At 41.8% G+C, this 26,745-nt stretch overlaps 1 protein-coding gene across 1 annotated transcript in view; it reads left to right on the top strand.

Annotated features, from left to right (window-relative positions):
* The window catches only part of LOC124620334 (uncharacterized serine-rich protein C215.13-like), a gene marked incomplete at its 5' end in the record, with an annotated part of 85,060 nt that overhangs the window by 18,692 nt on the left and 39,623 nt on the right, over window positions 1-26,745 (top strand). Inside the window, 2 exons of the mRNA XM_047147009.1 lie at window positions 5,774-5,810; window positions 20,315-20,516. Of these exons, the coding sequence (XP_047002965.1) occupies window positions 5,774-5,810; window positions 20,315-20,516 (239 nt within the window). The remainder of the gene's footprint in view (window positions 1-5,773; window positions 5,811-20,314; window positions 20,517-26,745) is intronic.

The following is a 26,745-nucleotide window of genomic DNA, read 5'->3' as shown; positions in this document are numbered from 1 at the left end:
AGAATTGGTGAAGGCCGAAAGCCTCGCTCGTGGGGTAGAATCTGAGCTAACTATTTGTAGTATTGTTCCCATAACTGATCGCGGTCCTCTGGTTTGGAGCCAAATAGAAGGCTTAAACCAGAGGCTCAGACGATTCTGTGGAGATCTGCGGGTGCAAATTTCTTGACCTCCGCTATCGGGTGGAGAAATGTAGGGTCCCTCTGAATAGGTCAGGTGTGAACTGCACGCAGGAAGCGGCTACAAGTGTAGTGGAGTATGTGTGGAGTGCTCATGTCGGTTTTTTAGGTTAGACAATTCCCTCTCTAGGCCCGAGAAGATGCCTACTGAGATGCGGCAAGGTAGGAGTAGGTAAAATGCAACAGGGAATAACTACATTAATGTGCTAATAGTAAACTGCAGGAGCATCTATAGAACAGTCGTAGAACTGCTCTCATTAATAAATGGTCACAATGCCCACATATTACTAGGGACAGAATGTTGGCTGAAACCAGATGTAAACAGTAATGAAATTCTAAACTGAGATTGGAATGTATACCACAGAGACAGGCTGGAGAGTGATGGGGGAGGCGTGTTTATAGTGATAAGAAGTGCAATAGTATCGAAAAAATTAACGGAGATCCGAAATGTGAAATAAAATGGGTGAAGTTCACAGTTAAAGCAGGTTCAGACATGGTAATTGGATGTCTCTATAGCCCCCCTGGCTCAGCAGCTGTTGTGGCTGAGCACCTGAAGGATAATTTAGAAAATATTTCGAGTAGATTTCCCCACCATGTTATAGTTCTGGGTGGCGATTTTAATTTGCCAGATATAGACTGGGAGACTCAAACGTTCATAACGGGTGGCAGGGACAAAGAATCCAGTGAAATTTTTTAAGTCCTGTATCTGAAAACTGCCTTGGGCAGCTAAACAAAGAACCAACTCGTGGCAATAATATACTACACCTTCTGGTGACAAACAGATACGAACTATTTGAAACAGTTAACGCAGAACAGGGAATCAGCGATCATAAAGTGGTTACTGCATCAATGATTTCAGCTGTAAATAGAAATATTAAAAAAGGTAAGAAGATTTTTCTGTTTAACAAAAGTGACAAAATGCAGATTTCAGAGTACCTGATGGCTCAACACAAAAGTTTTCATTTAAGTACTGATAGTGTTGAGGATCAGTGGACAAAGTTCAAAACCATTGTACAATATACGTTAGATGGCTATGTGCCAAGCAACATCACAAGAGATTGAAAAGAGCCACCATGGTACAACAACCATGTTAGATAAGTGCTGTGGAAGCAAAGGGAACTTCACAGCAAACGTAAAGATAACCAATACCTTGCAGAAAAACAAAAATTACGTGAAGCGAAATGTAACATGAGGAGGACCATGCGAGAGCCGTTCAATGAATTCAAAAGTAAAGTTCTATGTACTAACTTGGCAGAAAATCATAAGAAATTTTGGTCTTATGTGAAAGCGGTAGGTGGATCAAAACAAAATGTCCAGACACTCTGTGACCAAAATGGTACTGAAACAGAGGATGACAGATTAAATCCCAAAATACTAAATGTCTTTTTCTAAAGCTGTTTCACAGAGGAAGACTGCACTGTAGTTCCTTATCTACATTGTCGCACAGGTGACAAAATGGTAGATATCGAAATAGATGACAGAGGGATAGAGAAACAATTAAAATAGCTCAAAAGTGGAAAGGCCACTGGACCTGATGGAATACCTTTTCGATTTTACACAGAGTACGCGAAGGAACTTGCTCCCCTACTTGCAGCGGTGTACCGTAGGTCTCTAGAAGAGCGTAGCATTCCAAAGGATTGGAAAAGGGCACAGGTCATCCCTGTTTTCAAGAAGGGAGGTCGAACAGATGTGCAGAACTATAGACCTATATCTCTTACGTCGATCAGTTGTACAATTTTGGAACACGTATTATGTTCGAGTATAATGACTTTTCTGGAGTCTAGAAACTACTCTGTAGAAATCAGCATGGGTTTCGAAAAAGGCAATCATGTGAAACCCAGCTTGTGCTATTCATCCACGAGACTCAGAGGGCCATAGACACGGGTTCCCAGGTAGATGCCATGTTTCTTGACTACCGCAAGGTGTTAGATACAGTTCCCCACAGTCGTTTAATGAAAAAAAGTAAGAGCATATGGTCTATCAGACCAATTGTGTGGTTGGATTGAAGAGTTCCTAGATAACAGAACACAGCATGTTATTCTCAATGGAGAGAAGTCTTCTAAAGTAAGAGTGATTTCAGGTGTGCGGAAGGCAAGTGTCGTAGGACCATTGCTATTCACAATATACATAAATGAACTTGTGGATGACATCAGATTCACTGAGGCTTTTTGCGGATGATACTGTGGTATATCGAGAGGTTTTAACAATGGAAAATTGTACTGAAATGCAGGAGGATCTACAATGAATTGATGCATGGTGCAAAGAATGGCAATTGAATCTCAATGTAGACAAGTGTATAGTGCTGCGAATACATAGAAAGTAAGATCCTGTATCACTTAAGTGCTATATACCAGATCAGCAACTGGAAGCAGTTAATTCCATAAATTATCTGGGAGTACACATAAGGACTGATTTAAAATGGAATGATCATATAAAGATGATCGTCGGTAAAGCAGATGCCAGACTGAGATTCACTGGAAGAATCCTAAGGAAATGCAATCCGGAAACAAAGGAAATATGTTACAGTATGCTTGTTCACCAACTGCTTGAATACTGCCCAGCAGTGTGGGATCCATACCAGATAGGGTTGATAAAAGAGATAGAAAAGATCCAACGGAGAGCAGTGCGCTTTGTTACAGGATCATTTAGTAAACGTGAAAGTGTTACAAACATGATAGATGAACTCCAGTGGAAGAATCTGCAGGAGAGATGCTCAGTAGCGTGGTATGGGCTTTTGTTGAAGTTTCAAGAACATACCTTCACCAAGGAGTCAAGCAGTATATTGCTCCCTCCTACGTATATCTCGCGAAGAGACCATGAGGATAAAATCAGAGAGGTGAGATCCCACACAGAGGCATACCGACAATCCTTTTTTCCACTAACAATACGAGACTGGAATAGAAGGGAGAACCGATAGAGGTACTCAAGGTACCCTCCGCCACACACTGTCAGGTGGCTTGCGGAGTATGGATGTAGATGTAGATGTACAAGAGTCTTCCTCTGCCAACCAGAAAAGCTCCAAGAAATCAAAGAAAGGCAAATGATCTGCTTCTTTATCAGCTCAGGGGTCCTCCCTGATGGTGTCGGCACATGATATCCATTGCTGGCTGACCTCCTTGATGCCGGTATGCACCTCCAGCCATTTTTCTGCTCTGGATTCCAAGGACGGACAGAATGGTAATGCTGACACCTCTGTAGATCTCCTAGAGGCGGAATCTCCAGCCTCTTTGCCCTGTAGCAGTGAGCTGCCACTCGATATCCACTGAGGCAACACCCCTCCATTATTTCCCTTTTCCCATTTCCTAATTGTTGCACTCTTCCAGTGGAATGTTTGTGGCCTATGATCCAACAAAGAGGATTTATTGCTGCTCTTGGAATCACAGCCTCTACTTGTTTTCTGCTTTCAGGAAACAAAATTGCATGCTCACGACCTGCTCTGAACTCTCTCATTTATTTCCAGTTTGCTTTGACATGCCCCCAACCTCACACCATCACCCATTGACAGATTCTACATCATGCAGTGGAGTTGTGCTGCTCATTGAGGATGACGTTCATAGTCTTCCTGACAACCCACCTTCAAGCTATTCCTGTCTGCCTTTTACTTCCTCTCCTGGACTTAACCATTTGCACTGTTTACATCCCTCAGTCACTGGACAGTCTACATCCATTTGCTATCCATTTTCTGTCTCAACCCCACCTAAATGCAAACCCAAATGACAGTTTACTAAGGATGACTAGAGATTTTATGCTCCGTGGCACCCTTCGAGAAACATAATTACTGCCAACAATGTTCCATTCTTTCTCTTCATCTTTACCATGCCATGTCACAGTCACTCGATTGACTGAGACATGTTGTGGCTCAACTCACATGCAGAGATGTGCTCTCCATCATTCTACACTCCTGGAAATGGAAAAAAGAACACATTGACACCGGTGTGTCAGACCCACCATACTTGCTCCGGACACTGCGAGAGGGCTGTACAAGCAATGCTCACACGCACGGCACAGCGGACACACCTGGAACCGCGGTGGTGGCCGTCGAATGGCGCTAGCTGCGCAGCATTTGTGCACCGCCGCCGTCAGTGTCAGCCAGTTTGCCGTGGCATACGGAGCTCCATCGCAGTCTTCAACACTGGTAGCATGCTGCGACAGCGTGGACATGAACCGTATGTGCAGTTGACCGACTTTGAACGAGGGCGTATAGTGGGCATGCGGGAGGCCGGGTGGACGTACCGCCAAATTGCTCAACACATGGGGCGTGAGGTCTCCACAGTACATCGATGTTGTCGCCAGTGGTCGGCGGAAGGTGCACGTGCCCGTCGACCTGGGACCGGACCACAGCGATGCACGGATGCACGCCAAGACCGTAGGATCCTACGCAGTGCCGTAGGGGACCGCACCGCCACTTCCCAGCAAATTAGGGACACTGTTGCTCCTGGGGTATCGGCGAGGACAATTCGCAACCGTCTCCATGAAGCTGGGCTACGGTCCCGCACACCGTTAGGTCGTCTTCCGCTCACGCCCCAACATCGTGCAGCCCGCCTCCAGTGGTGTCGCGACAGGCGTGAATGGAGGGACGAATGGAGACGTGTCGTCTTCAGCGATGAGAGTCGCTTCTGCCTTGGTGCCAATGATGGTCGTATGCGTGTTTGGTGCCGTGCAGGTGAGCGCCACAATCAGGACTGCATACAACCGAGGCACACAGGGCCAACACCCGGCATCATGGTGTGGAGAGCGATCTCCTACACTGGCCGTACACCACTGGTGATCGTCGAGGGGACACTGAATAGTGCACGGTACATCCAAACCGTCATCGAACCCATCGTTCTACCATTCCTAGACCGGCAAGGGAACTTGCTGTTCCAACAGGACAATGCACGTCCGCATGTATCCTGTGCCACTCAACGTGCTCTAGAAGGTGTAAGTCAACTACCCTGGCCAGCAAGATCTCCAGATCTGTCCCCCATTAAGCATGTTTGGGACTGGATGAAGCGTCGTCTCACGCGGTCTGCACGTCCAGCACGAACGCTGGTCCAACTGAGGCGCCAGGTGGAAATGGCATGGCAAGCCGTTCCACAGGACTATATCCAGCATCTCTACGATCGTCTCCATGGGAGAATAGCAGCCTGCATTGCTGCGAAAGGTGGATATACACTGTACTAGTGCCGACATTGTACATGCTCTGTTGCCTGTGTCTATGTGCCAGTGGTTCTGTCAGTGTGATCATGTGATGTATCTGACCCCAGGAATGTGTCAATAAAGTTTCCCCTTCCTGGGACAATGAATTCACGGTGTTCTTATTCAATTTCCAGGAGTGTATGATGGCAAACAACATTCATTATAAACAGTTGCACACACACAGTGTCTTCGCACCCTTCAGGATAGCAAAAAACTGGCTGGATTTAATTTACTAGTTCTTTTAACAGTTCTACACCATTTTCTGTTGTGTGGTCCAATATCATATTTAATTTACCAACTTACTAACACTTAGATGAGCATGTGCAGTGAGATGACATACCACTGCCACATTTCGAGGTGTTTGATTCACACTTAAATGAAGTGATGAAAATTATTCAGTTTTTTTAATTATTTTGCAGGCGCCACAAGAGGTGCAGGCAGAGGAGGTAGCAGCAGGTGAGATTTTCACTTTCTTCAGTAGCTTAATTACATGTTAAAGTTATCACTTTAATGTTGTCTTGTGTGGCATACATTTTTTCATCTTTTTCTTTGACATTAATTCTTCACTGGTGGTGTGCTAAAGTATATCAGTGAAACAGTTGTTCAGAATTTTATGCTTGAACCTGACACTGGATATTAATTACGTAGTACATAATTCATACTGAAAATTGGCACTGCCTTTGTAACGACAAGAGATTGGTCACAAATGTGCAGTTGTGTTTCAAATGTGTGCTGTGGTAGATTGTGAGGGAAATGTGATAAAAAAGAACGAAGACAAATTTTTAAGTACCAAATTTACATTTAAAAGTGAGTCATTGTAAAGGTTAGCTAACATTACAAATTGGGACACTGCAATAAGTACTAATGTTTAGATCAGTCCCCTTATTTCATTGTCGTGGCTCATATTAAAAGCATCATCCTTCAATGAATATTGTAGTAACATGGTTCACGTTTTCCATTGCACTTCACATAGAGTCGACCGGGAACTGTCTCCTAGGCATGCCCGATGTGAACTGACTGGGCACGTCCCATGCTGCCTGAGTTGTTGTTGTTGTTCTGCTGGCAGAGGTCGCTGCCAAATTCTTGCATGCCCTCTGGTGGACAGGACTCTACTTGCGGCAACTACTGTCCGTGACATGCTGTGCTGATGTGCGCCTCCCGCGATCTTTCTGGTGTTTACTGCACTCCACCTCCTTCGGGGGGGTGAAGCCACTGTGTTCCACTGTGTTGGAAGGTGGAGCATTGTGCAGGAGCGATGACCTCCACATCCATCAGACTGCTGGAGTCGAGGGGATCTGCCAACCCTTGAGCCGGAACCTTCGAATACGGCTGGAAGTGATCCACACAAAGAGGCCCCCGTCATCCCACCACCGGAGCCCAGGGCAGAACGGGAGACAAGCCGTCGAATTCCGGATCCTGGCCCACCTTGGGAGGGGCAAGACCCAGTGGCAGGGACAATGGGGAATGGACGTCAACAGGTGAACCAGCATCCTGAAAAACCGGGCCTGCAAGGGGGGCCAGCTCTCGCTGGGGATCTCGAACGATGGTGATGCCAGTGCTGGAGCTACTGGAGGCTGCCAGGCTGAGAACCATCACAGTGTGACTGAGTCACAGGGGGGAGTGGCGGTAGCGTCCCCTGAGAACCCAACACGGGTATCGGCAAAGGGGAAGCCGGTGCCTGAGGGGTTGGAGGGTGAATGCCCAAATGTGGACGTAGCTGATTTTGGTGCCAACGTACCTCCCAGTTACCCGCCTGCAACGTATAGTGCCGGCAGTCATTTCGGCTCAGGACCATCACTGGTATCCAATGTGGATTGCGACCAAACTCACGTGCCCAGATCAACATACCCGGTGGAAAGCCAGGTACTCTGGTTTGCAAACACTGGCAAGGACCAGGCCGGAGGAGGTGCAGCAGAGTCTGAGGTTGTCGCCCGTGGGGGAGCTCTGCAGGGCTGTGTTCCCCCTTTGGTGTGGTCTGGTATGCCGTCAGGAAAAATGTCAATGCTTCCTCCACAGGAAATTCGTGCACATACTTTTTCATCTGCATCTTAAATGTGCACACCATGCACTTGACTTCCCCATTTGATTGTGGATGAAAGGGGGGAAAGCAAATGTGCCGAATACTGAAGCGCCTACAAAAATCCTGGAAGGTCTGCGAAATAAACTGAGGTCCATTGTCCGAGACTAGGGTTACTGGTAGACCTTCCACAGAAAAGATTTTTGTCAGTGCCTGGATTGCAACTTCTGAAGTGGTTGAGGAGCAGCAAACCACATATGGGAATCGGGAATAAGCATCAATGACAATGAGCCAAAAGCCATTGAGAAACTGGCCCACAAAGTCGATGTGAACACATTCCCATGCCTGGGTTACAGGTGGCCATGAAGGGAACGCTGACCAGGGAGATGCCGGTTGGCTTGCACACAGGGAACAGGTGGCCACCAAGTGCTCAATTTCTCTGTCAATACTGGGCCAGTACACATGACTGCAAGTCAAAGTTTTAGTACGGAAACACCCCAGTGCCCCTCATGTAATAACGTGAAGACTTCCCTTTGCAAACTTGCAGGAGAAACCATGCAACGGGCTGTATCATCAGTAGCCAGAAGGAGAACTCCTTCTAAGACAGAGAGGTGGTCTTGCTAAACAAAATAATTACGAAGATGGTCCGAGGCCCGGCCTGGAGGTCAGGATGAGCACCTCTGCTGAATGAGGTAAACTACTTGCCGTAAAACTGGGTCAGCTGCCGTTACCCCGGTGACTCTAGAACTAGTAATTGGGAAGCCATCAACCGCTTGGCGGGACGCCACATCCAAATGAAAACACATTATCTCCTCTTGATTGAACTTAGGATCTGGGCCCACCGGAAGATGGGAAAGTTCGTCTGCATTGGCGTGCTGTCCAGTAGGGCAAGAATGAATGTCATCATTGTACTTCAAGAGGAACTAGGCCCAGATCTGTAGTCTGTGGGCTGCCCTATCCAGAATCTGAGAGGCGGGGACAAATAATGATACTAATGGCTTATGGTCAGTGATTAACTGAAACTTCGTGCCTTGCAAAAAAGGGTGAAACTTGGTAACAGCATAGGCAATGGCCAAAGCCTCTTTTTCCACCTGGGAGTAATTGGCCTGCACAGGACTAAGAGTTTTAGACGCAAACGCCAGTGGCTGCCAGGACCACCCCCACCCCATATTGCAAAGCATATGTAGCCAAGACCAATGGCTTATGTGGGTAAGAAGTATCCAAACACGGCACTGACATGAGGAGGCCCTTCAACAAGGTGAACGCTTACTTGCATGCAGGTGACCAATCAAAAGCAATACCCTAGCACAGAATGCAGTACAGGGGGCGGGCTATGGTGGAAGCCCTGGAAATGAACCGGTGGTAATAGGCAATCTTGCCTAAAAAAGCTTGTAACTCCTTCAGCGATGCGGGCCGCAGAAGGTTGACAATACCTTGGACTAAACTTCCTAGCGGCTGGAAGCTATGCCGAGAGATGTAGCCCACATACTCAATGGACAGTTGGAAGAAGTTTGACTTGCGCAAGCCCACGGACCTGAATTTGAGGAATAGGGTGTGAAGGTTGTGCAAGTGTTCTGATAGTTTCCTGACAATAACGAGGGCAAAGCCCACTCACAAGAAGAAATGGGAAGAACAACCACGAGGGCTGTCAGCCGGTCGACCTTTTTATAACCTGAGTGCGGAGAGCCAAGGGGATCTGCCTCGGGCGTAGAAAATGCAGGCGAGCCTACGCCTTCAATGTTAAGTGAGCTTCAAAGTCTGAAACACAACCCAGGCCCTCCTCAAAGATATCCGGAAAGTCCGAGATCAAAGATTCCAATGATTTATAGGGAACATCTACGGGGACCAACTGTATGGTGTCAGCGATAGAAAAACCGAAAGCTTGAAAGGCATCCAAGCCAAAAAGTTTAGCGGAGCTCGCAACACTGACAAAACAAAAGTAACTGAATTGTAAGTCGGTAGTGAATTGAACCAGTAGGGGAATGAGCTGTTTACCATAACCGCTTGGACGCCGGTAAACTGGCGCCAATGGGGGTGACCCAAGGTTGGAGTAAGTCTGTGCGTTCAACAAAGAAACTGCCGCCCCCGTATCTACTTGCAATTATAGTCGGCGAGATCGAACCGACACCTCGATAAAGAGTTTGTGTGCCGATGCGTCCAGAGCCTGTCCCAATTAAACTTCCTGAATGTCAACGTCCATGTCCGCTGTACCCACTTCCTTTGATTCTTTTGAGGCTTAGCGGCAAACTGTAGCAATGTGTCCTTTTTTATTACATCTGCGACAAACGGCCCAACGCTGGGGGCACTCTGACCGATCATGATGTATATAGCACAACGCACAGGATGGTAATGGGCCGGCGGCCAGTTGTTGTGGTTGTTGCTGTTGTTGCTGCTGCTGCTGTTGTTGTTGGTGTTGGTGGTGGTGGTGGTGGTGGTGGTGGCGGCTGAAAAGAAGAAAAATGAAGACTGGGTGTGATGGTGGAATGGGGGCTGAGCAGTGCTGGAATAAGAAGGTATGGATGTATGAGAAAAGTGAATAACTGAGGTGGAGGTCAGGAGGGTCTAAGGAACATAGAATATTTTGCAGGGAGGGTTCCCACCTTCACATTTAGAAAAATCTGGTGTTTGTGGGCATGATCTGTATGTCTCAGGCAGTGAAGATGTCATTGGAATGAAGGATGTCCTGTTAGGCAGCCTGCCCAGCAGCAGGGTATAAAATTTTTTTTTTGCCCTGTTTGTAGGATGCCGTTTATGTGGACAGACAGCTTGTTTGTTGTAATGCCAACGTAGAATGCAGCACAATGGTTGCATCTTAGCTTATATATCACATGACTGGTATCGCAGGTTGTCCTGCCCTTGATGGGATAGCTGGTGAATGGGACCGGACTGGAGCCGTAGGTGGTGGTGGTGGTGGTGGTGGTGGTGGTGGTGGTGGTGGTGGTGGTGGTGGTGGTGTTGGTGGGGGGATGTATGGGACAGGTCTTGCATCTAGGTCTGTTACATGGATATGAATGATGGGGTAATGGGTTGAGAATACTTCCTAAACACTCATCTCGTTCAGGTTCACTGAAGACATCTTTGTGACCCGTATCAAGATTAAAGACGCCCTATTCACATCCCACCGAACCTCAACAGCTTCTCCCACTTTGCTTCACCTGGATCTTCTCAAGCCAACAAGCCACCTTCATAGAAGTTGACATCCACTTCAAAGATGGCTTCTTCACTGCTTCTGTCCATATCAACCTACTAACCACAAGTGATGCCTCCATTTTGACTACTGCTATCCATTCCATACCAAGATGTTCCTTCCAAACAGCCCATCCACCCACAGTTCTCACATCTACAGTGATTAGCATTACGCCACGAAATATACTGCGGATCTCAATAAAGCTTACAAAAACAAATCTCCTGTGCCTTACATTTGCAGTCTCCCACAACCCCCAAGTCTCTCTGTCTGGCCACAGGGGAGCATTCCCCTCGCAACTCAGTACCACCCAGAACTGGAACAACTGAATTAATCGCCACCAAGGTTTTGGCTACCCGTCATTGTGTTCTGAAATTTGACATGCCATGCCTGCTATCCTTCCCACCCCTCCCACAGTGGTTTTGCTCCATCCACCAAACCTACACTATATAATTGGCTATCTGAACACAACTCCTTCTCTCAACACCTTACATCATGGTTCATATCCCTATAACAGAACTAAATGCAAGACCTGTCCCATACATTCTTTCACTGTCACCTACTCCAATCAGGTCACATACATCACCTACCCACCAAAGACAGGGGTTCCTGTGAAATCAGTCATGTGATTTACAAAGTAAACTGCAACCACTGTGCAGCTTTCTGCATGGGACTGACAAGCAACAAGCTGTCTGTCTGCAAGATTGACCACTGACAAACTGTGGCCAGTAAACAATTGGACCACCCTGTTGCTGAGCATGCTGCCCAACATGACATCATTCATTTCAATGACTGCTTGACAGCCTGTGCCATTATGGATTCCTCTCACCAACACCAGATTTTCTGAACTGCACAAGTGGGAACCCGGCCTGCAGTATATCCTTTGTTCCAATAACCCTCCCGGCCTCAACCTTGCTTAGTCAGTTTCCTCATGCATTCTGAAACTTCCCTGTCTCCATAGAAGAAATGTTTTCACACATGTGGAGATAATGGCTGGTAATGAGTATCCAACGACAATGTATGTACAGTATCACTGTCCCTTTGTTCATAAAATATTTCCCATTAAGATTTTTGCTACAGTTTGTTCCCAGACCAATCTGTTTTTGTTTTATTTATTTATTTGTTCTGTGTGATATGATGGTACGCAGTGTGTTGCAGGTGTCAGAGAGTGTCAGTTAACATTGTTAAGATATATTGACATGGGCCCATAGTATCCTAATGTATTATATTGCTCATTGTTTTCAATTTAATAGAAATGGTAAGATTACTGTTCTAAGTATTCATTTACAGAGTAAAAACAGTGACACAATAAGTATGACTTCACAGCTTTGCTAAATTTTATGTTGTCCCCAATGGACTTAATATTTGTGGGAAGATTGTTGAACAGTTGGAGGCCCATGTGGAAGGCTCCCTTTTTACACAGTTGGGTGTTTGTACGTACTCCAATCAGGTCACATACATCACCTACCCACCAAAGACAGGGGTTCCTGTGAAATCAGTCATGTGATTTACAAAGTAAACTGCAACCACTGTGCAGCTTTCTGCGTGGGACTGACAAGCAACAAGCTGTCTGTCTGCAAGATTGACCACTGACAAACTGTGGCCAGTAAACAATTGGACCACCCTGTTGCTGAGCATGCTGCCCAACATGACATCATTCATTTCAATGACTGCTTGACAGCCTGTGCCATTATGGATTCCTCTCACCAACACCTGATTTTCTGAACTGCACAAGTGGGAACCTGGCCTGCAGTATATCCTTTGTTCCAATAACCCTCCCGGCCTCAACCTTGCTTAGTCAGTTTCCTCATGCATTCTGAAACTTCCCTGTCTCCATAGAAGAAATGTTTTCACACATGTGGAGATAATGGCTGGTAATGAGTATCCAACGACAATGTATGTACAGTATCACTGTCCCTTTGTTCATAAAATATTTCCCATTAAGATTTTTGCTACAGTTTGTTCCCAGACCAATCTGTTTTTGTTTTATTTATTTATTTGTTCTGTGTGATATGATGGTACGCAGTGTGTTGCAGGTGTCAGAGAGTGTCAGTTAACATTGTTAAGATATATTGACATGGGCCCATAGTATCCTAATGTATTATATTGCTCATTGTTTTCAATTTAATAGAAATGGTAAGATTACTGTTCTAAGTATTCATTTACAGAGTAAAAACAGTGACACAATAAGTATGACTTCACAGCTTTGCTAAATTTTATGTTGTCCCCAATGGACTTAATATTTGTGGGAAGATTGTTGAACAGTTGGAGGCCCATGTGGAAGGCTCCCTTTTTACACAGTTGGGTGTTTGTACGTACTCCAATCAGGTCACATACATCACCTACCCACCAAAGACAGGGGTTCCTGTGAAATCAGTCATGTGATTTACAAAGTAAACTGCAACCACTGTGCAGTTTTCTGCATGGGACTGACAAGCAACAAGCTGTCTGTCTGCAAGATTGACCACTGACAAACTGTGGCCAGTAAACAATTGGACCACCCTGTTGCTGAGCATGCTGCCCAACATGACATCATTCATTTCAATGACTGCTTGACAGCCTGTGCCATTATGGATTCCTCTCACCAACACCAGATTTTCTGAACTGCACAAGTGGGAACCCGGCCTGCAGTATATCCTTTGTTCCAATAACCCTCCCGGCCTCAACCTTGCTTAGTCAGTTTCCTCATGCATTCTGAAACTTCCCTGTCTCCATAGAAGAAATGTTTTCACACATGTGGAGATAATGGCTGGTAATGAGTATCCAACGACAATGTATGTACAGTATCACTGTCCCTTTGTTCATAAAATATTTCCCATTAAGATTTTTGCTACAGTTTGTTCCCAGACCAATCTGTTTTTGTTTTATTTATTTATTTGTTCTGTGTGATATGATGGTACGCAGTGTGTTGCAGGTGTCAGAGAGTGTCAGTTAACATTGTTAAGATATATTGACATGGGCCCATAGTATCCTAATGTATTATATTGCTCATTGTTTTCAATTTAATAGAAATGGTAAGATTACTGTTCTAAGTATTCATTTACAGAGTAAAAACAGTGACACAATAAGTATGACTTCACAGCTTTGCTAAATTTTATGTTGTCCCCAATGGACTTAATATTTGTGGGAAGATTGTTGAACAGTTGGAGGCCCATGTGGAAGGCTCCCTTTTTACACAGTTGGGTGTTTGTACGTATAACATGCAGATTTGCATATTTCCCGGTGTTGTGTTCATGAATTTCTTTATTTTTTATGACTCTGGGGTCAGTTGGCACTATGTGGTTTCTGAAAAATTTTAGAGGCTCGAGAATGTAGAGGCAAGGCAGTGTAAGGATGTCCACCTTTCTGAAGATGGGTCTGCAGGAGTCTCTGCGTTTGCTCCCAGTAATAATCCTCATTGCTCTCTTCGGGATTCTGAATGTGCTCAGAGCAGTTGGAGAATTTCCCCAGAATATTACACCATATTTTAGGTGGGCTTGTATGTAATCGTAGTACATGCTGGTTAATGTTTTCTGGCTTGCACGATTTCAGTACACTCAATGCATAACAGCCAGTAATAATCCTGGCATTTACCTCTCCTGTATGTGTATTCCATTTCAGGTTATCTTGAACCCACAGACCCAGGAATTTGAAAACAGTGTTGGTATCTTTTGGCTGATTATTTACAGTGACAAATGACTGAGAGGAATTTGCATTTTGTGTTGTGTGAAATTTCATGGAATCTATCTTTTTGGTGTTAATAGTTAATATGTTGATTTTAGCCCATATGCTGAGGTGTTTAGTGGCCAAGTTCACAGCTTTTTGCACAGCGTCTGTATTCTCCCCTTTGAGAAGTACAGTTGTGTCCTCAGCAAATATTATTATTTTGTGTGCATCAACATTCAGGCTCAAGTCATTAATACACAGGAGGAAAAGTAAAGGTCCCAATACTGAGCCCTGTGGAACACCTTGCTTTACAGTTTCATTACTTGATAGTATTTCGGTTATTAAGTTGCTTTGTCTGTTACTGTATTTCATGCTGACTCTCTGCATCCGATTGGTTAGGAATGTAGCAGTCGAGTTGTTTGCAATTCCTCTGATACCACAGTGTTCTACTTTTTCCAGTAATATTTTGTGGTCAACAGTGTCAAAAACCTTTGACAGATCCAGAAATATGCCTGTTATGGGTTGTTTTCTATCTAACAGTTCTAATAGCGTATTTATGCAATCATATACTGCAGTGTAAGTAGATTTGTTGCTTCAGAACCCATGTTGAGCCAAACGTAATGAATATAGATATTTTGTTCAATAAAGTTCGTTTTTTTGCACATTATTTTTTCAAAAACTTTAGAAAACCAGGATGAGATTGAGATAGGCCTGCAGTTATTCATATCTTTATCATCACCTTTTTTGAAGACCGGAATTACTTTAGAAAGTTTCAGAGCTTCAGGGAAGATACGTGCCTGTAAAGAACAGTCACAGAGGCGAGTTAATGGTTCAGCAATTGTGTGTTCACAATTTTTGATTACAGCTGCTGGGATACCATCAATTCCAGCTGAATATGAAGTTTTCAACTCTCTGAGGGCTTTTGCAACATCATTTTCAGTGACTTTGGTAATGAAAGTTGACTCTGCGCATGTGTGATATTTTTGGTTTGCTGGTTGGTAATTTGTGTTAGGATTATTTTCGACCAATTTTTCAGCTATGCTCGTAAAGAAATTGTTGAAAGAGTTCACTACAACTTCGGGATTAGATATAGATTCATTGTTGAGTTTGATTTCTATGTTTGTGTGTGAAGCTTTCATTTCCCCTCTTTCCCATTTTATGATATTCTACATTGCTTTTACTTTATTGCTGGATTTGTCAATGTACTCATCATTTTGCATCTTTTTAGCTTGTCTTATCACTCTATTTAGGATACATGTGTAGTTTTTATAATATTCTGTTAGTTGGGGGAGTCGCTACTTCGTTTACATAACATATGGAGTATTCTTTTATGTTTGCAAGAGATTTTTATAGCTGGTGTAATCCAACTCTTGTTTCTATTATAATTATTAATTCTTTACTTTCTCAGACGTTAAGTCTGGTTAAAATTGGGACATGACGTGGACCTTGATCTAGCGTCACTTCCTTTTAACCGTACGGTATATGTTATATTGCCTTTAGGAACTTTCGGGTAATTGAACATGTATCAATAATTACGGATTTCTGTAATTGTATATATAAGTTTGGATGTAGCTGTATTGTATTGATGTACTGGTGGATATTGTGTGGTATGACTCCTGTAGTTGATAGTATAATTGATGTAATGTCAACCTTATTCTGATGCCACATGGCCTTGACTTCCTCAGCCAGTTGGATGTATTTTTCAATTTTTTCTCCTGTTTTCTTTTGTATATTTGTTGTATTGCGTATGGATATTTCAATTAGTTGTGTTAATTTCTTCTTTTTATTGGTGAGTATGATGTCAGGTTTGTTACGTGGTGTTGTTTTATCTGTTATAATGGTTCTGTTCCAGTATAATTTGTATTCATCATTCTCCGGTACATTTTGTGGTGCGTACTTGTTTGTGGGAATGTGTTGTTTTATAAGTTTATGTTGTAAGGCAAGCTGTTGATGTATTATTTTTGCTACATTGTCATGTCTTCTGGGGTATTCTGTATTTGCTAGTAATGTACATCCACTTGTGATGTCATCTACTGTTTCTATTTGTTAATTGCAAAGTCTGCATTTATCTGTTGTGGTATTGGGATCTTTCATAATATGCTTGCTGTAATATCTGGTGTTTATTGTTTGATCCTGTATTGCAATCATGAATCCTTCTGTCTCACTGTATATATTGCCTTTTCTTAGCCATGTGTTGGATGCGTCTTGATCGATGTGTGGCTGTGTTAGATGATACGGGTGCTTGCCATGTAGGGTTTTCTTTTTCCAATTTACTTTCTTCGTATCTGTTGATGTTACGTGGTCTAAAGGGTTGTAAAGGTGGTTATGAAATTGCAGTGGTGTAGCCGATGTATTTATATGAGTGATTGCTTTGTGTATTTTGCTAGTTTCTGCTTGTTCTAGAAAAAATTTTCTTAAATTGTCTACCTGTCCATAATGTTGGTTTTTTATGTCCCCTTCCTCCATCCTTTCTGCTTAATGTGAATCTTTCTGTTGCTGAATGTATGTGATGTATTCTATATTTGTGGCATTGTGAACGTGTAAGTGTATTGAGTGCCTCTAGGTCTGTGATACTTCATTTCACTACTCCAAATGAGTAGGTCAATATTGGTATAGCATAAGTATTTATAGCTTTTGTCTTGTTTCTTGCTGTCAATTCTGTTTTCAGTACTTTTGTTAGCCTTTGTCTATATTTTTCTTTTAGTTCTTCTTTAATATTTGTATTATCTATTCCTATTTTTTGTCTGTATCCTAGATATTTATAGGCATCCGTTTTTTCCATCGCTTCTATGCAGTCGCTGTGGTTATCCAATATGTAATCTTCTTGTTTAGTGTGTTTTCCCTTGACTATGCTATTTTTCTTACATTTGTCTGTTCCAAAAGCCATACTTATATCATTGCTGAATCCTTCTGTTATCTTTAGTAATTGGTTGAGTTGTTGATTTGTTGCTGCCAGTAGTTTTAGATCATCCATGCATAGCAAATATGTGATTTTGTGTGGGTATGTTCCAGTAATATTGTATCCATAATTTGTATTATTTAGCATGTTGGATAGTGGGTTCAGAGCAAGGCAGAACCAGAAAGGACTTAATGAGTCTCCTTGGTATATTCCACGCTTAATCTGTATTGGCTGTGATGTGATGTTATCTGAATTTGTTTGAATATTAAGTGTGGTTTTCCAGTTTTTCATTACTATGTTTAGAAACTGTATCAATTTACGATCTACTTTGTATATTTCCAATATATGTAGTAACCATGAGTGGGGTACACTATCAAAGGCTTTTTGGTAATCAATGTATGCGTAGTGTAGTGACCTTTGTTTAGTTTTAGCTTGATATGTCACCTCTGTATCTATTATCAGTTGCTCTTTACATCCTCGTGCTCCTTTGCAACAGCCTTTTTGTTCTTCATTTATAATTTTGTTCTGTGTTGTATGTGTCATTAATTTCTGTTTAATGACTGAATTTAATATTTTGTATATTGTTGGTAGGCATGTTATGGGGCGATATTTAGCTGGGTTCGCTGTGTCTGCTTGATCTTTAGGTTTCAGATATGTTATTCCGTGTGTAAGTGTATCAGGGAATGTGTATGGGTCTGCAATGTAACTGTTAAATAATTTAGTTAGATGTGAATGTGTTGAGGTGAACTTCTTTAACCAGAAATTTGCTATTTTATCATTTCCAGGGGCTTTCCAATTGTGAGTAGAATTAATTGCTTGGGTGACTTCATGTTGCAAAATTATCACTCCAGGCATTTGTGGTATCATCTTGTATGTGTCTGTTTCTGCTTGCATCCATCGTGCATGCCTGTTATGTTGTACCGGGTTTGACCATATGTTGCTCCAGAAGTGTTCCATGTCTGTTATGTTTGGTGGATTGTCTATTTTAATGTGTGTGTTATCTATTGTCTGGTAAAATTTCTTTTGGTTTGTGTTGAATGTTTGGTTTTGTTTCCCTCTATTTTCACTTTTTCTGTATCTTCTGAGTCGTTTGGCTAATGCTTGTAATTTCTGCTTCTTTTCGTCTAATTGCTCTGTCGCTTCTTGTTGTGAGATTTTACCTAACCTTTTTCGTTTTTTTTCCGAGATTTCATTTCTTATAAATTGTGTTAGCTGTCCGATGTCTTTTCTCCGTTTTTCTATTTTGATCTGTAGCCTGTGTTGCCATGCTGGTTTTGTGGGTTTCTTCAGTGTGTTGGTTGGTTCTGATCTCTGCCTAGTGTGTATATTTAGTGTAGTGAGTGCTCCTATATAAACCAGTAGTTGTAACTCTTCCATAGTTGTGTTCACATTTATTTTGTTGTGTATGATTGTGTTGATAGTTTTTATTGTTGTTTCGACTTGTGGGTTATTTGGTGGTCTATGCAAGAATGGTCTAATGTCTGTATTTGTGTCTTTGTATTCTATATATGTTAGCTGAAATTTTTCTTCTATATCTAACATCTGTGTCACTTAGTGTTCTATTTGTGCTTGTTCTGGTGGCTGTCTTAAGATTTCGTTTTCCTCTGATTGTTTAATTTGTGCGTGGTGTTCTTTGTTTGTTTGCTCTGGGATGTTTGAGTCCATTACTGTATTTTCTTCTTCTTCTGATTGCACATTATTTTGTTCCAGTATTTGTTGCACTTGTTGTTTGATGTTTTCTAATTCTGACTGGGGTATCCTGTTATTTTTTATTATTACACGGATCTGATCAGCTAGTCGTCGTTCTGTTAAAAATTTTAATTCTGGGTATCTGGTAATAAATGTTGTGTATACTTGTGATCTGTATCCAGTTGTGTTGGTTCCTAGGTTTGTTGCTTGGTAATAACAGAACATGAGGTGTCAATTAACTTCATCTGACCATCTCATCCTCTATCTTTGTTTACCTTCTAGGGTGGTTGCAGGAAGCATATCCTGCAAAACACCTCTATTTGGATTTAAATCATTTTCCAGTTGGCTAGCAGTGTCGTTACCATTGTGGGTGGGCATAAGGTTCAAGCGTCGTCCCCGACCATGACGACGCTTGTCCGAGGCTTCTTTAGTTCTGTCCTGAACCAACTAATCACACTAAAAGGGGGGTTAGCCCTATTAGTGGTTTGTTCTTTTCGTCGCCTTTTACGACTGGCAGAACATACCGGAGGCCTATTCTTTTATTATTATTATTATTATTATTATTATTATTATTATTATTATTTATTCTTACTGGTTTTTGTGGAAAGGCCTCTTCAAAGTGGTGGATCATTTTGTCAAGAAACATGTTGAAATTCATGTTGACATCATTGGCTGTGTACATATCTGTCCACTTTTCTTTACTAAGGAGGGCATTTAGCTTGTTGAAGTTCTCTTGGGTGAAAAACCTTAAAGTTTTAGGTGCGATTGGGTTTGAGGTATCTTTGCTAACATCGACCTTTAGAATGACAGCTTGGTGGTTGCTGAATCATGCATTGTATACTCGTAGAGTTGGGTTAAGTTTATTTCTATTAGCAAAAATTTAATCTAGAGCTGTCTTGGATGTGGGTGTTATTCTAGTGGGCTCATTTACAAGGTCATGCAGATTAAAAGTTTTTGCACAGTTAATCAATGTTTCCCTGTGTCTGTTGTGGGTGAGAAAGTCTATACCAAAGTCACCACACATAATCACAACTTGTTTCCACTGACTTATTTTGGATAGAAACAAATCCATTTGTAACAGAAAATCATTATTACTACTGGAAGGGGGATGGTAAATAGTAGCTACAATTAGATTTAGATCTGTAAGCTTTATGGCTGCACATTCAAAGATCTTGTCTGTTCCTATTTCCTTTAGGGTAGGAAGTGGGCTATATTCAATGTGTTGTTTGATGAAGATGGCAAACCCACCATGTCCATCATTTGATCTGGAGTGGTGTTAACCCAATTTGAATTTGGTAGTGAGATTAACTTAACTACATCAGTGTAGAGCCAGTGCTCTGCTAGGCATACTACTGAGATATCACTGAGTTCACTGGTCAGCAAAATGCTTATGTCATCAGTTTTGTTGCTCAAGGATTAGACATTGTGATAACAGATTTTCAGGTCTGAGTGGGGTTTACTCAGGGAGGCTTGAAGTCATATTTACTGTGTCACTGACCTTTAGTTTAAATTGTGCTGTATTCTAGGTATGTTGACTTCCGAGCAGCTGTGCTGGTTCTGTTGTTTGTCCTTGGCAGCCGACTCATCTTCCAGGTGGGCCTGAAAAGTGTCCACATGCACTTCACACTGCTGAGGCATCACATTGACATTTTGGAGGGATGTCTTCATAATGTTCACCATCACATTATTGATCCTTTCCGGTTCCTGACATTTTTGAGGAGTCAGGGGGTTTGTGTTTCATCTCTGTGACTTTGTGACCCATTTGTCTAGTGTAGTTTGCACAGTATGACCACTATTACTCTTTTTATTTCCCATCTTGTTTGTCTTTATCCAATTGCTTATTAGCATCTGTTTATGGTTTCTGACTTTTGGTTTCTTATTGTCCCCCATAGTTGTCAGGAAGGCCAGTCTATTGCAGATAATCTCCTTGCCACATTTGTTTAGGTGTAAACCATGTGTTGTGAAGTGGTTTCTGGCTAGTCTCTCTATTTCAAAGTTCATAGCAATTCTTTTTTTGAATGCATGTTTTGCTAAATTCCGTGCCTGTATCAGGTGGAGGTTTGCAGTATTAATTTTACTATTTAAATTTTGAACATCATATCTCCTGGGTATAGGCTGGATAATGATATTCATTTTGTGGCTTACAGCAAGTTTTGGTGCCAATGGTTCTACCACATGCTTCAACATTAGATTGAGAAGTTTGTGTATGTCGTTAGAACCTGTAACGTGCGCGTGGGGCACACAATACTCATTAAAGCCTGTTCTATGGTAAGTGAGCGGGGTTCACCTTACGAGACAGGATTTTTGTATAGATATTGACCGCGTGTGCCTGAATGGTGGCAAATCAGACTTACACCCACTCTGTAAAATCAATGATCCATCAAGTAAGTTCAAAATGGAATTACACGTCAGTATGGAAGAAAAGTAATACTGAAGATGCTACCAATTTGATGGTAATATGGTCGCCAGCCTAATTAGGCATTAACTGAGCTTCTTCCCTGTAGAAGTTGCTGTATATTCATGCAAAACAACACACAGTAACACTGCATAATATAGTAAAACTTTAGAACAAGAAAATCTATTGAACTGATAGTTTCACGTTCTGTACTGACATGGAAAAACCATAAATACATAACACCACACTATAATGTATACTACAAGACTTTATACTGTCTATTAATCTGATTAAAATCGGGCATAGGTTACCCTAGAAATAGCACTTTCGAGCCACACACAAAATGTCAATTTTAATAAATATAAAACACTGTTAAATTTAGGCTTTTATATTGACTTTAACTTTTGCTGGTCAAACCAATTTAGAACACTTCAAAATTCAAATGAATAAATAGGGTGGTGGGGTGGAGGGGGGGAAAGGGGGGGGGGCATGAAACTGTTTTGATCACTATATTAAAATATTGATTACTGAAATTATCATGGGTTCATGATTTCCAGTATATGAGTTGCTACCCTTTTTATCTTATTTGCTTCTCTTTTAAATACGTTTATATCTGTCTCGAAATAATTAAACTTGATTACTATTTCAATATTAAAGTTATGTTTCAACTTTGTTAGACCTTTGTTATTCTTTTACTGGTTCATTAACAAAACAGTTCTTTAAACACCATTCTAACATAACTAGGTCTGCAAGTAATTATTATTAACACAAAATTTAATTTTTCATTTCTGGACACTCGGATTCCACATTTGGAAAGGACCCCGTCTAGGTTAGTTGTGAGGATAATTAAATGAGGAGAAAGTTGTGGTAAAATTTAGGTTATTATTGAATAGTTCACTCTCGGGTCCATACAAATAGAGTACTAAAAGTTTCAACCTGCTTGTATCGATGCGTCGGTTGGCGGGCGGCGAGATGGCGAGGCACAGAGCACACATACGACCACAGCTACGGCTCTTGACGTATCGGCACTTTAATTCTTCTTAGCGTCACAATACTTTTCCATTTAGTGCCTGTGGAATTTTTCCATGCTGTGTGGGCATTGGAACAGTATACCCGAGGCTCAGTGAAACTATGTCTTCCAGGGGAGCCTCCTCGCTACAGAAGGTGTTGCTCAGACAAATGTCAAACTCCAACTACTACTGAGCCCATTGTGCCGTGCAGTGCCCACGTGCATTTTCCCGCGCTTGCCTGCCATCCACCTTTTACCGCTCCCTTACAGACATAGTATTCACCCGAGGTTTTTCATTCTACATATACTAACACATTGCCTACGTATGGACCAGACACAAAGTTACCATTTTAAACATCTTACAACAGTCTCAACATTTGTTACACTTCAATTCTGTCACAATATTGCTTCACATTTGACATAAACATTAATATTCACATTGAAACTCGTTTACAGTTTTCCTAACTCAATGACATGAAACAAAAAAGAAATGAAATCAGAACATCAATTACACTAGTTTATTGAAAAATCAGAAGAAAAAAATTACTTATGTACAATAGTACAGCGTCGTTGTTGTTACAATCCCCCTATTACAATCAAAGTATCACGTGTACTGAAGTTTCTTATCAAATTTTCTGTGTTTTTTATCACCTCTTTTAGTGGGGCGCCAGGTTTTACTATGCCTTTCACCTTATATGAGGGCCCTAGTTTGTCTTGCAGTATTTGAGCACAGGCCCCTCCATCACTGTCACTTTAATATTAGTACTTTCATTTTTTCCGAGATTTTCTTGCTATGTAACGTTCTGGAATTTTTCGTTTTTGTCCAGCCACAGATTGAGAAATTCTGTTTGTCGGTGGGTTACTCATACACTTTGTGGCAGATTGTTCACTTTGGGTTAATTTCTGTGTAAGATAGAGTGCAATATAAATTTACATTGCTAGCATCTGGCACCAGGTGGTTATCAGAAGTTACACTTTTAAAATCACTTTCTGGATCCATTTCACATAGGTCTACCACCACATTAGCTTTGTTTTCCGTTGCTGTTTGTTTACATACAGATTTTACAGAGCTATGATCACACGTGGTGCTAGACAACACACGATTTCTGAGCATTGCATTCTGAGCATGATTTACAGCTTAATTATTTCTTGTAGTATGCTGTCCTGTCAAACGCCAGTTTTTCCTACCGATATGTACATTTGGGGTGCGGATAACGAGTTCATTGTTTGTGGTTTTATTGGTTACTGCCACTTCAAGTTCATTACACTTCACAAATAGTTCATGATACTTCACCAGTAGGCTTTTATCCTTGAGGTTGAGGTCCATTGTTTCTTGTTTCAATGATGTAATTATGTGGTCCTGCATTTTTAGACTATTGTTTACTTTGGAATCAGTTGCTAGTATGATGCACTGGTTGCATGTACACTGTTTTTCTCTGTTAAAGTATTTCAGATTAACTTTGACACATTTTTTGTGGTACCAGTAATTACTGCCGAAATATGTTGGAACAGTTTGTATTCCTGCTTCACGCCCCTACAAGAAGTCTGGCAGGTAAATGCCATTGGCCACCTACACTCATGGTCATATGTCCCACCTCTTGTGGATGATCCATGCACAAGGAGAGAAATGTTGCTCAGGTAGCCATAACGTTGGTACTTCGTTGCAACACAGAAGGCACATGATAATGTTGTGCAAGTGAAGCAGCTTCCTAGTGCAAGCAACATAAAAATAGTTCTTATATGCTCTAAGGTTGTTACTAATATGAGAATCATTCTTTAAGGTGTCAGGTGAGCACTGCAAGTTGGAATGGTGATGTCCTCGATTCCAATGTTGATGTGCTCAGAGGAAAAGTTGTCTATACAGCAGCAAAAAATATGACAACTGTCATCCTCATGGAGGTGATGGCAGTGCCATCCAGGAGGCACAGACCTGGAAGAATAATACAGGAATCAGGCCACATCATCATTGAAGGAGGATGGTGAGATGGAATGACACAGAGATAAGGGCTACCCAATGGAACACAAGACACTGGTAATACGTTTCCAGAGACAAAGAAGTAATGGAAATAGCACAAGAAGAGAGATGTTCCTGAGTAGCCAAGGGGAATAGAGTCATTGCAACACATTTTGTGTGTAACAACATGAAACAGGTTTCTAGTGAAGACAAGGTAGAGAATGCCCTGATCCAGTGAAAGATATTTGCTACTATGATAACTATTCTTGAATCTCCAGTTCAGCCCTCAGTCTGTAACAACTGAGAAGCACTGCTGTAGGCACCTAAAGTGTAGGTTGCACTGGTGACACAAATATTTAGGGCTGCTTTCTTATTAAAATAGCCATGGCACTCCGAAGTAGATAGTTAATGTAGAGTTTGTGACTTGGGTTGGCTGGTAAGCCACTGTGCTGTGATCAATGAAGTCTGTGCAGTGCAGGAGTACTGGAAAATTGCAGCGTCTGTCATGGGCAAGATGAGCTGCACTGAGTTTGTTCCAAGCCTCTTAACATGACAGCAACAGAGAGCCCTCTGTTGAATTTCACAAGACGGCATTGTAAGGTACCATCCAGATGGTACACCACCCACTTCCACCTCATTCCTATTATGTCTCCTGCTCCATCCTGTTGCCATACCCATCAAAGTTCTTCCTGCCTCACCTCTACGAAGAAAGCACCTGAGAAATACCCCACATCGTCCGCCATGCATGTGCCCATGTCTAAGTGAAGAAAGAAGGGTTGCAAATTATTTGTTTGATGTAGCACTTTGACTGCATGAACAGCAAAAATGTGGTAAGTGACAACCATTTGTGCTATTACTCTGTGTGGGGTATCCCTGAGAAAAATTGATGATAATTTTAAATTTGGGGATGAAGTTTTCTGCATGTAACTAAGTGCTCTCATTGTAAAATACTTGACGAATATAATGTTTGCATATGCCTGCAGTGAGTGAGGCTTCGTATACAGTCATACACATAGTTCCTAACTGTTACACTTGCCACAGTGAGTTAATCCTGTAACATAAAGTTGTATGTTTCAATAAGTACGTTATTACAGGATTGTAAAATTTGGTCAGCAATTATGTGAAATGTTGACTGTAAAAATTTATTTTCCGCTGGCAGTCTTCAGATAGCAGCCACCAACTGGAATAAAGTTTTGCCTTTCTGGAACTTGGTTAGTAATGTTCTCTGTTGTACATAATTGAGTAGATAAGATGCTCAGTTATTCACTGATCAATAGGCACTCTAAAAGAATGAAATAATTCTGTTCTTTATCATGTCACATTGTAACATTCTTAGTTAATCACATGTTTGTTTTACTTTTGCAGATAAAGTAGTTTTTATATTAACACACAATTTCTTTTCTTGTCAATCAGGCCTCGTTGAGGAGCAAGGCCCGCCTCCTATTGCTCAGGTGAGTGAAAGTAGAGGGTAGCACCCGTGAGAATGGCAGGGTTCAGGTGAGTTTCACCAGTAGCAAAACAAGGTGTCCACAAATTTCATCAGCCCAGGGTTTTCAGCCCTTCTGTGAGCTGCCCTTCACAACCCCATTTTAATTAATAATCTTCTTTCTGTGTATCCTATTCATCTCCACTTCATTCTCATTGTTCTTTGCACTGCACTCCACTCCTTCCTGGCCCCCACAACCTTTGCAACTTCATTTACACTGTTAACCAAAATGTTATCTCAAGTCCATTATGACAATATGATTGTCTACTGAAATATCCAGAAAATTTCTCAAACAATATTTATATACTAATGACAGCTCAACTTCATGTTTGTGTACTGATGTAATGGCAGTTGTCACTGTGCTAGCAGATGTAGAGGATAGGTACATCAATGAACCAGAATGAGGTAGCATGGAATAAACACCTCAAATCAGCAGGTACGGTGAAGCCTCATAAAGGAACTATTGTTGTCCCAGTCTGTGGAAATTCTTCATACTTCTGCAACAGAGTTCATCCACAAGAGAAAAAATTCCTGAAGTGAATAAAAGTGTAAACCCATTATATGAACTATAAGATGACATTATTGCTGCAGCCATCATTCATCGGTACTATAGACATTGCGAAATATGTAACTGTAACCAAGTGATAGGTTACACCACAGTAGGTATGATATATACAGTTGTCTAAAATATTTAGATATTGCAATTACACATCAAGTACCTTTCTAAAATGATAGCAGAGTCACTCTTCTTGCTGTTATCATAGCCAGACGAAGTTCAAAAAATCTTCATAGAATATTTTTGTGGCTGTTAAATAGATATCTTGTGCACTTCATAGAGAGGTCTTCTTGTCTCTGGGTGTCAAGACTTTAACACATGTAGCTTAGTAATTCAATAAAACTAACTTCGTGTTTGGTATCTCATGTACCACAGATTGTGCTGAGTGAAGCAAAAGTAAGTGTGTAGCTACTTTTGCTAATGGGGTTCGCTTCCAGTAATATTCAGATAGGTCTCTGACACATGAAATAGAATCAAATGAAAATCTTTCAATAGTCATCCAAATCTTGTACTGACTTCTGTATGTTGATAGGTGTCCCTCGTGCAATGACTATACA

This window comes from Schistocerca americana, chromosome 6 (genome assembly GCF_021461395.2).
Source record: "Schistocerca americana isolate TAMUIC-IGC-003095 chromosome 6, iqSchAmer2.1, whole genome shotgun sequence".
In the NCBI taxonomy this organism is placed as follows: Eukaryota; Metazoa; Arthropoda; class Insecta; order Orthoptera; family Acrididae; genus Schistocerca; species Schistocerca americana.
Note: the sequence above shows the minus strand (reverse complement) of the source record. Positions and strands in the feature narration are given on the sequence as shown.